The 14,037-nt window shown below is 34.8% G+C and overlaps 1 protein-coding gene across 2 annotated transcripts in view; it reads right to left on the bottom strand.

The window, feature by feature from the left end:
- The window catches only part of ASCC3 (activating signal cointegrator 1 complex subunit 3), a 287,290-nt gene that overhangs the window by 62,242 nt on the left and 211,011 nt on the right, over positions 1 to 14,037 (bottom strand). For both annotated transcript variants that reach the window (XM_067293927.1, XM_067293928.1), the window contains exons 25-30: positions 12,743 to 12,963; positions 11,217 to 11,302; positions 9,516 to 9,682; positions 9,229 to 9,374; positions 9,006 to 9,126; positions 6,849 to 6,991 (exon numbers count right to left, since the gene is read on the bottom strand). In XM_067293927.1, the coding sequence (XP_067150028.1) occupies positions 6,849 to 6,991; positions 9,006 to 9,126; positions 9,229 to 9,374; positions 9,516 to 9,682; positions 11,217 to 11,302; positions 12,743 to 12,963 (884 nt within the window). The remainder of the gene's footprint in view (positions 1 to 6,848; positions 6,992 to 9,005; positions 9,127 to 9,228; positions 9,375 to 9,515; positions 9,683 to 11,216; positions 11,303 to 12,742; positions 12,964 to 14,037) is intronic.

Below are 14,037 nucleotides of genomic sequence, written 5' to 3'. Positions count from 1 at the left end.
ATATTTATTATAAAAATAAAGTTTATTTCTACCTTTTATATTCTAACCTTTGTACAAGCTAGATTTTTCTCAAACTAGTAAGTAGTCATTTTCTTTGTTCCTGCACATATGTAAACTGTTGAACCATTTACTTTAAGCTAATAGAACTTTTTTTATATTTTAAATTTATTATACTTAAAAAGCTTTTGTAGAAAGATAGGATTCCATTTAAGTAGATACATTACCCTGTGCCTGAAATACATTCCAGTCAGAGTATAATTCAGCAAGCTGATGACAATGCTGGCTCCAAAAGAAAGGAGGAGACCAGATTGGACAAGAATGAGCTAACAGATTGTGCAGCCCAATTCTGTCCCTTTGAGTGTGATATATTGTTTCAAGATGCTAAAACCCCATATTTTCTCAAAGCATATCTGTTGTGCTGGTTTTCCCATTTTCACAGAATCCTCATTATTAGTATTCTGTACTCTTTTCAAAGCACGTCAGACTCGGACCATATGCCACTGAATAATGCTTATCAATTGTCTAAAATGCCCAATAGAAGAAAGATGCACCAAACAAAAGAATCGTGGAAGTTATGAAGTCTTTTACAAAAATAATTACACATTTCACATCTGGTACAGATGTCAAGTGAAATAAAAACATCTCCGTGTTATAACTAAATGTTAATTTTTTATGACACACTTTTGTGTCATAAAAACAAGATCTTGTAGGAGAAAGTTGAACTTATACAATGAGTGAAACACTTAGAAATCATTCTTTGGTACCCTCCTGATCTCTACAGACAGAAAAAAACTTTATGACGACTATCTTAAAATTATTTTTGATTAAGAACTGACTTGTGCTCATACCCCAGCAACTTTCCTACCCAAACCAAAATGCTCCACTACCTCAGATAAGATTATTCAAGAAATATTTTAAAATATGGTTTACACAGTTGTGATATATTATTAAAAGCCATACACTTAACACTAAAAATCTTATTTAGAAGACAGCAATATACCTATCCATGACATAGACCAGATTCTTCTATCCCTGTTTTATAGCACAGCATCACTGCAGAACAATAGCATGGAGATAATAGGTTGTTTGATTTAAAAGTTAGAAGAGGAAAAGTCATCTTTTATCTTTTCAAAAATTCTTGTTTTTTTTCAGAAACACAAAACAACTTTATGGTAAAATTTAATTCACTTGCATGCATATGTCTATGCATATTTGCACATACTATACACACAATATGTATCCATAATTAGCACACATTTATATTCACATTCATATATCTAAAAGCTCAAGATCAGTATGGGCCTGATTCATTTTTTCCAAGTCAGTGAGCGCCCTTTCATTCAATTCATTTTCACTGAATTCAGTGGGAGCTGGATATTACCTGGTATAGATGCTATTGAATATTAGAAAAGGTATGCTTGTGCAAAAGGATTTCAATTATTTCTAGAGGTCTCAAAGAATATTCTTAACAAGATGCAGATGGTAAAATGATGCACACAGCAGACTGCAAAAATCATTGTGGTTAAAGTTATTTTGTACATGTAAATTGTGTACATGGGTACTTTTCTTCTCTGCCCTTACACTGTAAATGTAAGGAAAAAATCCAAATACAAATTTCCTAAAAAAAAACAACCAACCAACCAACCAAAAAAACCCCAAACCACCCGCCCTACTTGTTTACTTGTGAGAATTACATTAGAACTTCAAGCAACAAACAATAAATACTCCATTGTATTTTTGGTTTAGGTTAAAAACTAAAAGCTGTAAAAACATCAGAGGAAAATAAATTTAAAGAAATTGGAAATTTGATTCTAATAATTTCTGTTGTACAAAATTCCAAAATCTACCGTCACCACAGATATAGATGCAATTTCTGAAAGAGCTTGTTCCTCTTTATTCAGCTCCCAATTTCATGTAGAGCAGTGTATCTGATTTTACCCAAGCTTAACATCACAAGCTGGTAACAGTGTCTGTTTCTGAAAGGATAATCTGAGCTTTGTCCCTTTGAACAAGTAATGGGTCACAAGCTTGGACATTACAGTCTTGGCTGACAGCTTCAAATTAGAGTTTTAGCTAGGAAGTGTATATTTAAAGATCTTATCATTATACAAAAAAGCAGGGTAACCATAAGGTTTTCTTTCCTCATTGTCATCTGCTGGCGCACTGGCATCAATGAACAATAATAAAAAATGAAGAATTACTCCATTTACAGTGGCAGTCTTCCCTTTGAGATGCACTGTCTATTCAGATTTCTCTCATGATGCACCTGTGCCTCTTAAGCATAGCTAGGACGATCATTACAGAGTGATGTCTCCTGAAGAGTCCTTGCAACCACAGTGGACTACAACAATTAGCAAGGAAGGCAGCTTCAACTGCTTCTTGGCTCTTTTGTAAGAAGGAACTGCAAATTCTAATGGGGACAGAGACCTGGTTTTGGAATGTGCATGGACAATGTACATTAAAAAAAAAAAAAAGGGAAAAAACAACCCACCTCTAAGGCAGGTAACTATTCTCTATTCTTCAAGAGATTGCCCACTCAGACTCTACTTTGGGCAAACTGTGACCAGTCCTGCTTTAATACTGAGGAACCAACTGCTGCAAAACTTCTGCTGCATTACGCATAGCAATTGGCAAAGGTAGGGATGAGCTTTGTGATCTACAAATCACAGTAAATAGGATATTTCAACATCACTGAAGGCTTCCTAGCTCAGACTAAACTAGACATGAGGTATTCAAGTGGACATTTCTTCATGAAAAGCACGCACACAGCCTGAAACTCATTTGGACAGAATCTATTAAACAAACCTAGCTATTGTTGTGCAACAACAGGTCCAGGAGAACTGGGAAACTAATCAGCGCAAGAAATGACAAGCTTCATCAAATACTGTCCAGTCTTACGAAGACTAACTGTTGTCTCAGCTTTCTGCATACCTTTCAACTTTCTGAATACTGTGGGAACACGGGTATTGAGGAGGAAACAGTATGTCAGATATGAAATTCAAGGAAAGCATCCAGGAAGAATCATGTCCTGTAGCATTTGACACTGCTGCATTCTCTGAACAGGTGGGGTATTCCATAGCGAATGCTCCACTAGACTGCGAGGGTGTCCATGGACAGACCTTTGCTCAGCTAGTCTGCTACTGTGATCGAAGAGCTGCAGAACATATGACTTTTAGGCGATCTGATGCATCAAATGCAAAGCTGGCTACACAGCAAAACGAGGACTGTGCAGCCCTGTTGACGTACTATTAATGTAATCTTTGTAAATATTGTAGAAATTGATGTGAGAAGTGATAGATAACTTTGAAAAATGAAAACATGGAGCTGGACATTTCAACTGAACCTGCAATTTAGAGTCCTCAAAACTGAAGAGAGTTGTCTGTGATACATATTTTCAGTAGATGGACATAAAATGAAACTCCTTTTCAACTATAATTCAGTTGCAGCTGTTAGACCACTGATTTCTTTGAGGGAAGGAACATCTTGTATGATTCCTCCATGATCCAGGTATGGCGTTGTCCACAGAGGTGGCAATGGATAAAAGGAAGGCCCTGTACTTCATTTACACATACAAATATGTATTCCAGAAGCTTCATACAAGCTAACGTCTGCCACTGCTTGGTCTTTTGAAATATATCTGATTAAAATATTGTCTGAACCCGATACCTGGAGCTGGTTGGCAGAGATAGCATGGCTCTGCCTGTTATCTGAGAGCATTAAGACAAGAAGCAGTCTGGGGTTTTGTGAATAGAAGAGCCCTTCATATGCTGCAAATAGGAGTCTGGTTTGAGGCTATCACTACACAGAGAATCTCGATAAACTACACAATCTATGGAAAAGATGAGGGAAGCTGATAAATAGGTATTGAAGATCCAGTACTTGCCTCTCTCTCCCCCAGTTTCAATTCCCCCCAAAGCCTGAATCTCTGTTTCCATCATGAAAAAGCTGTCATGCAGGGTAAGAGAGAGGAATCTGCTTTTAACAACAGTAAGAATCTGCGTCTACCTCAATATCAGTCTTGCAGATGTTATTATGGATTGCAATTTTTATGGCATTTTAAGTAGCTTTATAAAGTCTGTCCACTGGGAAGCTAACACAAACATAGACTAACATTTGGCCGCTGTGTGACAAAACCAATTACACCAGTAAACAAAAATAACCAATGAGTTCTCAAAGGAGCCCTTTGTCAGCCAAAACTAATATCAGACAAATAAAGCTGAATGAAGAAAAATGCTAAGGCTGTTGTAAAGCGTGTAAACTTCCTATGCATCCCTTCATGAAAAATCTCTTATAACCCAACATACTTCACAATTAACAATTATAAGTATTTTGAAAACCAAGTCTGCTCTGGTGGCAGAGCCTAAACATGAAAAACTGTGAGGCTTCAGAAATGGTTTAAAGGCAACAATGATTTTTTTTTTCTAGTTGGTCCATTTATATTCTGTATGGACTTGAGAAACTCTTGAGACAAGTGTTTGGGCAAGCTTTTAAGATGGGCAATACTTGTTATATAATAAGTATGCACCAGTTTTAGCTTTAATACTTAAAAAAAAAAGCTGTAGCAATATGTAGAGAATTTTGCCTATTTCACCTAATCTAAGTTTGACTTTAATGTAACTTTAAGTTGTTAGAATTCTTAAATTAAAGATATATTATGGATAAAAAAGTAAGCAGTACATAAGTACTAGCAGTATTATAGCTGTTTTGCTCTGCCATGTTTTAGGCTGAATTCTTTCCCTCAATGTCAAATGAAGGTCAGATTATTTTGCTCTTTTACAAAAAAACCCAACAAACTGGTCCAATAATTACCTAAAGAAGTGTCCACTTGAGCCTGAAGGTACTTCAGACACAATTGTGTTCTGCATAACAGTGGTAAGATAGAACAACTTAGGATTCAGTCCTCAGTCTTTTATATTTATGTAATCAGAACTGAATAACTCAGTAGGTACCTTTGTTATGCTCCAAACACTGAGACTGTTAATTCAGATACAAATCATAAGCAAATTATTAAACTAATAAATGCAAAGTCTGCTTGTCCTTACTGGCTCCTCTTTCAAAAACTTCAGAGGTGTATTCTGAAACAGGTGAAAATATCTAGGCTCTGACGGGCTAAAAGGCCAGAAGTTTCAAATTCAAAGACTCTTAATGGAAAACCCTTTTCCAGCAAGTTGCTCTTTCATAAGTGAAGAAGCTTCAGTAATGGTTCGTTTAGGGACTGTGGGGACTCATAGCACATGGGAAAACTATACAGAGTAATGCAAGTCATTTAGGGCAAGCCCACGTGCTGCATATTGTAACTGTAGGTGAGATTACTACAGTAAACTAGCACAATGTATTGGTGTACTCTACTAGGAAAGTAATAATTTTGTTGTGAAATGTTTCTGTTATGCTCAAGAAAACCAGTTAAATGGAGATTGTACAGTTAGAAAAGCAGTATCAGATCAAGACATGTTTTAGTGCTAGCTTGTTAGGAGTCAGCCAAGACATCTATTTTCCATTCTAAAATCCATCCAAAAGACGAAGGATACAGATGTTATGTTTTATCGCACAGAAAATTACACTATTTTTTGCAAAGAGTGAACAAAATCAAATAATCTTTTCATCTAGAAAGTTATATTTTTCTTGGCATATAATTTTTGATGTACAATTGTATAAATATTCATAGAACTGCTGAATATATAATCTGGATGCTGTATTTACAGGCCATGTGTTTCGCTGTGTTTTGGCCCTATATTATAATAGAAATTCCTATGAGAAGGTCTGGAACCATTAGAGAAAGCTAACTTCCAAAATCCAGGAGAAGTGAATAATAATAATAATAATAATAATAATAATAAAATGTTTTGAAGCAATGATATACTATAATCAGGACCATTAGTCCAGGAGGAAATAAATAATTCTGTATTCAGAGCAGGTGCAGGACTGAGTGCAGTAAATAAAACCTAGTGTACGTTTTGAACAATACAGATAAAACAGAATATTGAATGGTTGCTTATTATTTGAACATCATTCCCATTCTGCAACAAATGGAGAAAGGATTCTTTCCCCAAACAATACGAGAAAATGTAATTAAAGATTATATCACAGGAAAATAATACCAAATAAACCTTAATTCCAGCATTTCTTTACATCTGAGTGTTTGACTTTGCAATCTTAATATTCTTGTGAGATAGCTTCTGCCAGTATCTTTATTATATTTTTATAATGTCTAGTTATTTCATTAATACACAAAACTGAACCATTTCTAATCTGCTAGCCTGCAGTATATACTTATGCATATGTATAGTCCATATATATATATACATATATATATAAATAAATGGACAGGCATATATGGAGTATACAGACATTTATATGTGTATAAACAGATATATATATACATATATACACACACGAGTTATCTTATGAGGACAGTTTTGTTCCTAAAACACTGAAAGAAATGTGGTTTAAATTCCAGCTCCAACCAACGTTAACATTTATACGCCACAGATTTCCATCTGTAAACTCTGAACAACAGTATTCCTCTTTCTTTTATTCTTTGTCTTATCTTTGTATCAAAGACTTGTACCATGCGATGCATGTTGTCTGACACAATAGAACTAGCATTAAAAATAGATATGCAGGAAAAACAAAGATAAAAGGATTTGCATTCTAAAGTTCAGATCTTGCAAAGATGCTTGTACAGTCTTAATGCTGACACTAGTTTTAATACATGAAATCTAGCATATGCGTAGCTGCTGCAAGATCTAGTCTCAGATCACTTTTCTGTTTCAGATATATTTCCTTTTCAACCAAACATCAATAAAATTAAAAGCAAAACACAACTAACACAGGTAAAATTATTCTACCTCTCTTTCATCCATCTTCAGCCATTGTTTTGGATCATCCTCGGTAGCTAGGAAAGCAATCAAATCTAAGGCAGTAAGCCTCGTTTGACGTCTGGATGACACAAAAATTAGAACAGGCTTGGCTGGAGAATGGCTCCGAATAGCTGTTGAGGAAAACAGAACTTGAGAATTAGGCCCCTTAATGACACAAATCAGGATTTCTCTCTGCAATACCAAAAGCAGCAGCAGTGGTACATGTACCTGGTCTCTATTCTGCTAGCTAGGTACAACTGAGCTGTGCATAAGCCATCTCAGAATCAAAAATCATGTATCTGTGCTTAGGTGAGTCTGACTCAATTTGCCCTGCTACTTTGGTGATGACCATAACTCTAAAAGTTTAAGAGAAGCAGTTAGAAAAAACCACCACAAAACCCTGACAAGCTTCTAGACCTCAAAGCTTGCACATTTTTCTATCTCAGCCTAATAAGTATGTTACATCTTCCTACCCTGTTACAGCATGTGGTCTCAGGCACAGTGCCACCAAGGTCCAAAGCTACATGTTTCTGGCTGACCCAGAGCACAGACTGTACAAACGGAAGTCTGCCTGCAAAAGACTGCTCCAAGATACCAAAAAGGAAAAGAAAGGTACAAAGACTAGACCCATTTTTTTTTTTAAGCACTGGAAAGAATTCTAAGCTAGAAAGTGACCTTTCAACAGTTGCTGTGAAAGGTGGGCATAAGGGTGCAAAGGAGCTCTGCTTCTGTTGTTTACTAATCAGTCTGAAATACTTAAACCAATCATGTTTTAGGACTTCTTAAAAAAGCATTTTCTTGCTCAGCCTGTGCTTGAGAAGTTTCAAATTGCAGTAAAATTCTTATGGTCTCAGGAGTAAGAGTTGCAATGGAAATGCTAAAATAACCATAACTATATCATATCAAACAAGTGGGAAAAAAGCCCTCAATAAATCATATGTCTACAGATTTTCTAATATCATCAAGCACTAGAAGTATAGAGTTGTATGTAGAGTTTCAGATACCCTCTCTAAATCTGTTATGAACCCATTTTATGTGCGTTTTTTCCTCACATAATCCTCATTCTACCAAATAATTTTATGCATTCGTTGTCAATTTATGAAAACTGTTTCATACTATCCACACCACATACTGTCCCCCGAATCATGAATACTACTCTGCATGTGCGCCTGCATATATCCACACTTTACAGTTGTGAAATTATTGAAATAGGCAGGATAATTCATATGTATTTATATTTTACAACTATAGATGCCAATATATCTATATATTTTAAAAACCCAGCATCTAATGGATTTTTATCGCTTCAGGAACAGGTGTGGCAGAACAACCCAAGACAGATTTATTGTTCATTAGTGTTTTTGTACAATGCTCTTGTGGAGGTGTAAATAATCTGAGCTGTCAAGATTAGTCTCTAGTCCACAATCAATACTTTTCTTCTGTCATAAGGCTAATTAAAGCAGCTAAAAAGTCACCTCACAATCAACAGCAGTTCACATTACAAAATTTATTTTGGAGGTTATTTTTAATTGATATAATAAATATTGCTTATGTAACCAAAACAAAAAATGTTCCAATAAAATATGAGTTTTTCTTAAATCTGTCCTGCTTGCCAGCTTTGTTAAGAATAAAAAATTGAAAACAGAAGCATATCTGGATGCACTACAAATTTTGAATTTTATGGTTATTGCTTTGAAATGAGAATTATGTGAGGTTAGTCTGACTTGCAACTTCTGTTCACAATTTTTTAATGCTTACATACAGTGGTCCACATGAAAATACCTCAGCAGATTAATAATATGAATGGTTTTATTACTTTTTAAATTTCAGATATTTTTACATAAATGTTTCTGTATGGTGTCAAACACTAAGAGAAAACACATTTTATTTCCCTTTCATTAGCACTAATTTCATTCTTCTGTTCTAAACACATTACATTCCACTGTTATATGTTGCATTTGCAGCACACTTTAAGTTATAGACAAATGGCTTTGGCTCATTAGCAGAAGCAGATTCCTCCTATACATGCCAGGAGAACATACAGTAACACATGTTGTAAATGTGTTGCAAATGAACTGTGTAAAGTGCTCAGAATCACACTTTTTTTTGCAGAAAGAAGAAAAGGCCTGGGAGCTTGATGCTTACCCTGAAAAGCAGGTTTGTTCATGCTAGCCATGCGAGGACAGTAATGCTGGCCAGGGAAGCCCTGAATGTGCACCTCCAGGGGAACCGGACGTACCGATGGTCGGAAGTTGAACAAACCCATCTACAAGCAAGCATATTTGTTTTCAAGTTTAATCTTGAATTATCTTCTTTTTGCTTTCTTGCAGCACAAACATGTACCCGTCTTCAGAAACGCTTTTCATACCTGATTAATATTTAGCCAGTCGGCAAGGTCTCTGGCATTTGCTAACGCAGTGGATAAACCAACTACTCTTACAGGCTTCTCTGTGTGAGATGAGATGAAGTTAGTTCGAGACACGATAACTTCCAGTACTGGGCCTCTCTCATCCCCTAGTAAAAGAAAAGTCCATTTAGAAAAGGCTAAAAAGAAAAGGTTTGCATGTCAAAAAGTATATTCATATCGGAAGTAGGAGCACATTTTTTCAAATTTAGCAACACTTCTGATTAAAAACAAAACCAAAACATGCGCACCTAGCAGATGGATCTCATCTATGATAAGAATGGAAACTTTCTGAACATAGCTCCTGTTCTGCCAGCTTCTGCTGACGCCATCCCACTTTTCTGGGGTAGTAACAATCAGGTCAGCTTGTGCGATAGCTCTCATATCGGGAGTCACATCTCCTGTCAACTCTACAACCCTGTAATAGAGTAAGATACTTTTGCAGACAAAATAAAACTCGGTTTTATGAAGCTTTAGAACAACTCGGATCAGAAGTATTCAAACATTAACTCTAAACAAGAGAAAAAACAAAATTAAACAAAGTTGGTTTGTTTCTGGTCAAATACTTCTAGCAAGATTTTCAGAATCATTTTAAGCAAATAAACCTGTCTGTTTTCTTAGCAAACACTGTTTAAATACCAAATACTATTCCTTAGCAAAACCATAGAAAAAGATGAGTGCGAATACAAGTCCCAAACTATCCATGGTTCCTTATTCAAAATGAAGATCATATATGAATATTAGTATGATATAATCTGAATCAAACATCCTGCCATAGCCAGCAGGAAGGCTTTCTGAAACAACAAAGTTGCTGCATGCTGTTCCGTACAGATTTCCAGTTTGAATAATGAGGTTAGACTGCAGTGTATCTGCACTTATTGGTGAAGGTCCATTAAGACTAGAGCAGAAATTATCCTGGGGTCATTTTTGGGGAAGGTTAACAGAGTTTTTTTCCAATTGTTTGCCTTATTATGCTTTTGATTTCTACAAAACAGTATTTAAGATGATCCATCATTTTAGACTGAAGGTATAGAATTGTTGACATTTCTATGACACATTCTGTACCTAGTACAACTAATGGAAATTCCACAAAGTAATGCTTATTTTCCATTAATCAACATTTAAATCACAAGCAATAGAGTCAATTTCACAAAGGAAATATTTCCTGAAAATATCTTAAAATTATGAGGCAGTTAATTTATCCTCATAACCCATAAAAAAACTCCCCCCCCCCAGATATTGCCAATTGATAAGGCAGTGCTATGATAATAGCAGGAATCTCGTGGGTAGTTCTGTGTACACAGAGTACCTCCTTCTATTGAAATGTCGCACTTTTTGAGGTTTAACTTACAAAAAACCTGTACATAAGAAAACAAAAGGCCCTAAATAATGCATCCTATGGGTGTAATTTTTAACTCAAAAAAATATTATTTCAGAAAGCATCAACTGGATTGATACACCTTTTACATCATTAAGTAATGGCTGAACTCCAACACCTGATAAGATCAGCAAGAAATTCATGTGTCCAGGGAAAAAAAATATATCCTTTAATTTATACATGAAGGGTAATATATGAATACTAGTATACAGTTCATGCAGCTTATATGAGGTCCTCTATAACAGAGATTTCTACAGAAAGCTTATTGTGAATTGTAGTTTCAATTTCCAAGGATACTGCAGAGAGAAATCTGATCTTCATATATGTTATGCTGCCAAGTTTTGAGAATGAAAATAGCTGGGTATCAAAGTATATCCCATTTTTATTTTTGCTTTTGCTATCACTATGATGAATACAGAGAGAATTTTTCATTTGTTTAACTATTAGAAATTTGAAGGATATTATACAATCAAATCTACTTTGAAATACTCAGAAGTATTCTGTAGATTTTATTCATACTTGATGGGCTGTTCTTTTGCTTCTCATTTCTCTGATTAGGTAAGAAGAAACATACTTTTTACCAAGTTTTTCTTCAATCCTAACTTTCCAGTCCTCAATTCTCTCACGAACGAGTGCTTTTAAAGGTGCAATGTACACAGCCTGTTAAAAAAAAAAAAAAAGTTGAAATTATTTATTATTTTTTTAAATTACTTTATTGAAATGCACCAACAAGGAACAGTTTTATTTTATACTTGTAAGATTTAAACAAGCTCATTATCTGTAAAAGATTGAGGTATGAGTACATTAAATAACCTACAACAGGATTCTAATTAAAACAGATTTAACATTTTAAAATATTGCTCTGTTCCCTGAGCCATTAACAGGCAGATGAATTAAGAAACACAAAGAGTAATTTCTTGAAATGGAAGTGCTTATCACACCATTTCAAAGCGAAAATCACTTATATAAATATGGCCTTTTTTTTTTTTTAACAAAAGGCTATAAAACCTGGAAACTAACATTCTAGAACAGAAATAATCAGAAACTCTAGGAACTAATAGCTTACCTGATTTCTAGTTACATAATTTAATTATTAAAACATTACAAATTAAATTAAAAACTGATTAACTTCAGTAAAAAGTCACACTATTTTCCTCAAAGCAGCCCACTTTGTGGGGGGAAATACCCCCCTGACATGTAGATACAATGTTTATTTCCACATTTATGATTAGATATTCTGAAGCTTGATGTACATTTGAATGTGAAGAAACTGCTACATGAAGAATTCACATACTCTTTTAAAACTACACAGCCAGGTTCTTTACATTATTAAAACTTAAAAGAATACATGCCTTTAACAATTGCCTAATTCTAAGTCTAACAGATGTATCCAAATGTATCCAAGTCTTGTTCACCTCAACCTGGACTAACGTATTAAATGAAGATACTGATATTTCAAAGACGAATAAGGGATTTATGTACATGATTTCTGTTAATTTCAAAGGTTACTCTGGTTAAATCTCACAGTTAGATACAAATATCTTTTCCAAAGATTTTAAAGCCGGCTAGATGACAAGATGGCTAAGTCAAGATACAGACATATATTCACTTTGAATACAAAACGTCAGGTGGTGAACTGTTCAGTTTTTAGACAATTTGTTCTAAGAAATAAAACATAAAGACAGGCTGGAATAGAGAATTGGCTTGTAATAATTAATTGCAACTTGTCTGTTATAAAGGAGAGATTGAGCTAGTTGTCTTTGCATGGGGGCAACTAATAGCTGTGCAACAGGACTACTGCTAGTAGATGAAGATTAAAGGATAACCAAAAAGTTTCTAGAAAACATTAAATGCAGGTAACTACAGAAAAGGAAAACCAGTATGCCTATATGGCATGCTTTTAGATTTAACTCTAGTTCTACACTGATCAATATATAAAGTTGATATAAAACCATAACATACATCATGCAGTACCATTTTGTACACATACAGGTGTAAATTTGAGAAAGTAAAATTCAGTTTGCTATAGCCTTTCCAGGCTTTTGGAGTGCTCAAAAAGATACCTACACTGAATGATTCTAGTAAATCTATTTTACAAACCTTTGATGTGGGATACTTGTTAAAAACTCTAAAGATGGCCAATTCAGCTGCAACAGTCTTTCCAGAACCTGTTGGTGCTCCAAGAAGTACATTACAGTCTGTGTGATAAACTGTATGAAATATCTGGGTTTGGATAGGGTTGAAATGTGTGAATTTGTACAGGACTTCATATTCTTGATGTCCCAAGGCTGTGATAGGCAAAGGCTGAAGATCAAGGAGCTCTAAAAACACAAAATAATCATGAATGCGTGACAGTAGATGGTATCACACAACATACTTTATTATGAAGCTAAAGATATTATCTAATGCTTTAGTGGAAAACATCCTACATTGGAAATTGTTTTACTTAATATCCCATATGTCATGGAGCCCTCATTTCAGCCACTGTTAATTGTGATGAGGAATAATGAAAAGCTAAAGTATTTCTTGAAGTACTACTGTTACTATTCTGATAGCTTTGAAATCAACCATTTGCATAAATTAATCTTTTTCTTAAAGCCGTTTCTTTTTTTAACCAGTTGTAATAAGTCCTAAACTCACTGTATTAGATTATATATGTACAGCTTCTTATGCTAACTAAATGTGGACTCACAGGATAACATAGTCTGCATATTTCAGATACAAGAAAAAATCAGTCTACTTAAGAAGGATCCTTTGGGCTTTCTAGGCCAATGAAATAATACAAATCAGATGGGTACAACTAGATTTGACTTCTAATTCTTTAAAAATGCATTTAAAGATATAATCTCAATGAACAAACAGTCCTTCAATATATGATCCTCGGCATATCTTGAAGGCATCTGCTATCCAAACAATTAGAGATTGTGGAATTTGGAAGATGATATATATAACCAGATTGGATTTGGAATCCTACCAAATTAAAGAGACTGCAGTGATTCTGCTATGCAGATGCTTTCATTGAAGTTTTTTTTTTTTTTTTTTTTTTTTTTTGTGGCTGGAGGTCTCATTGTCTTTCAGGGTGCTTCACATTAAGGTATGATATGGGAGTCATAAAATCTACCGAGGCAATGATGCCTAATATTCTTCACATGCTTTTCACTGATACCTTATGGCTGTTTTATCATTCCCACTAAAACTGTGATTCCTTGGGCTCTGTTGAGGAGAAAGAAGTTTTTTTGCCTAGCAGGGTCTCTACGTACTTCATTGCTGAGTGGGAACCAGATGGGAATTGAAATCAATTACCATAAATCCTAGAGGCTCCATAACTGGTGATGTGTAAATATCTTTCTGTTTCTTCTGAATAGTAGTCAGTGATCAGTCAATTAGACAAAAAG

Source organism: Apteryx mantelli, chromosome 3 (genome assembly GCF_036417845.1).
Source record: "Apteryx mantelli isolate bAptMan1 chromosome 3, bAptMan1.hap1, whole genome shotgun sequence".
NCBI lineage: Eukaryota > Metazoa > Chordata > Aves > Apterygiformes > Apterygidae > Apteryx > Apteryx mantelli.
The sequence above is the reverse complement of the archived record's forward strand: the minus strand, read 5'-3'. Positions and strand labels throughout refer to the sequence as shown.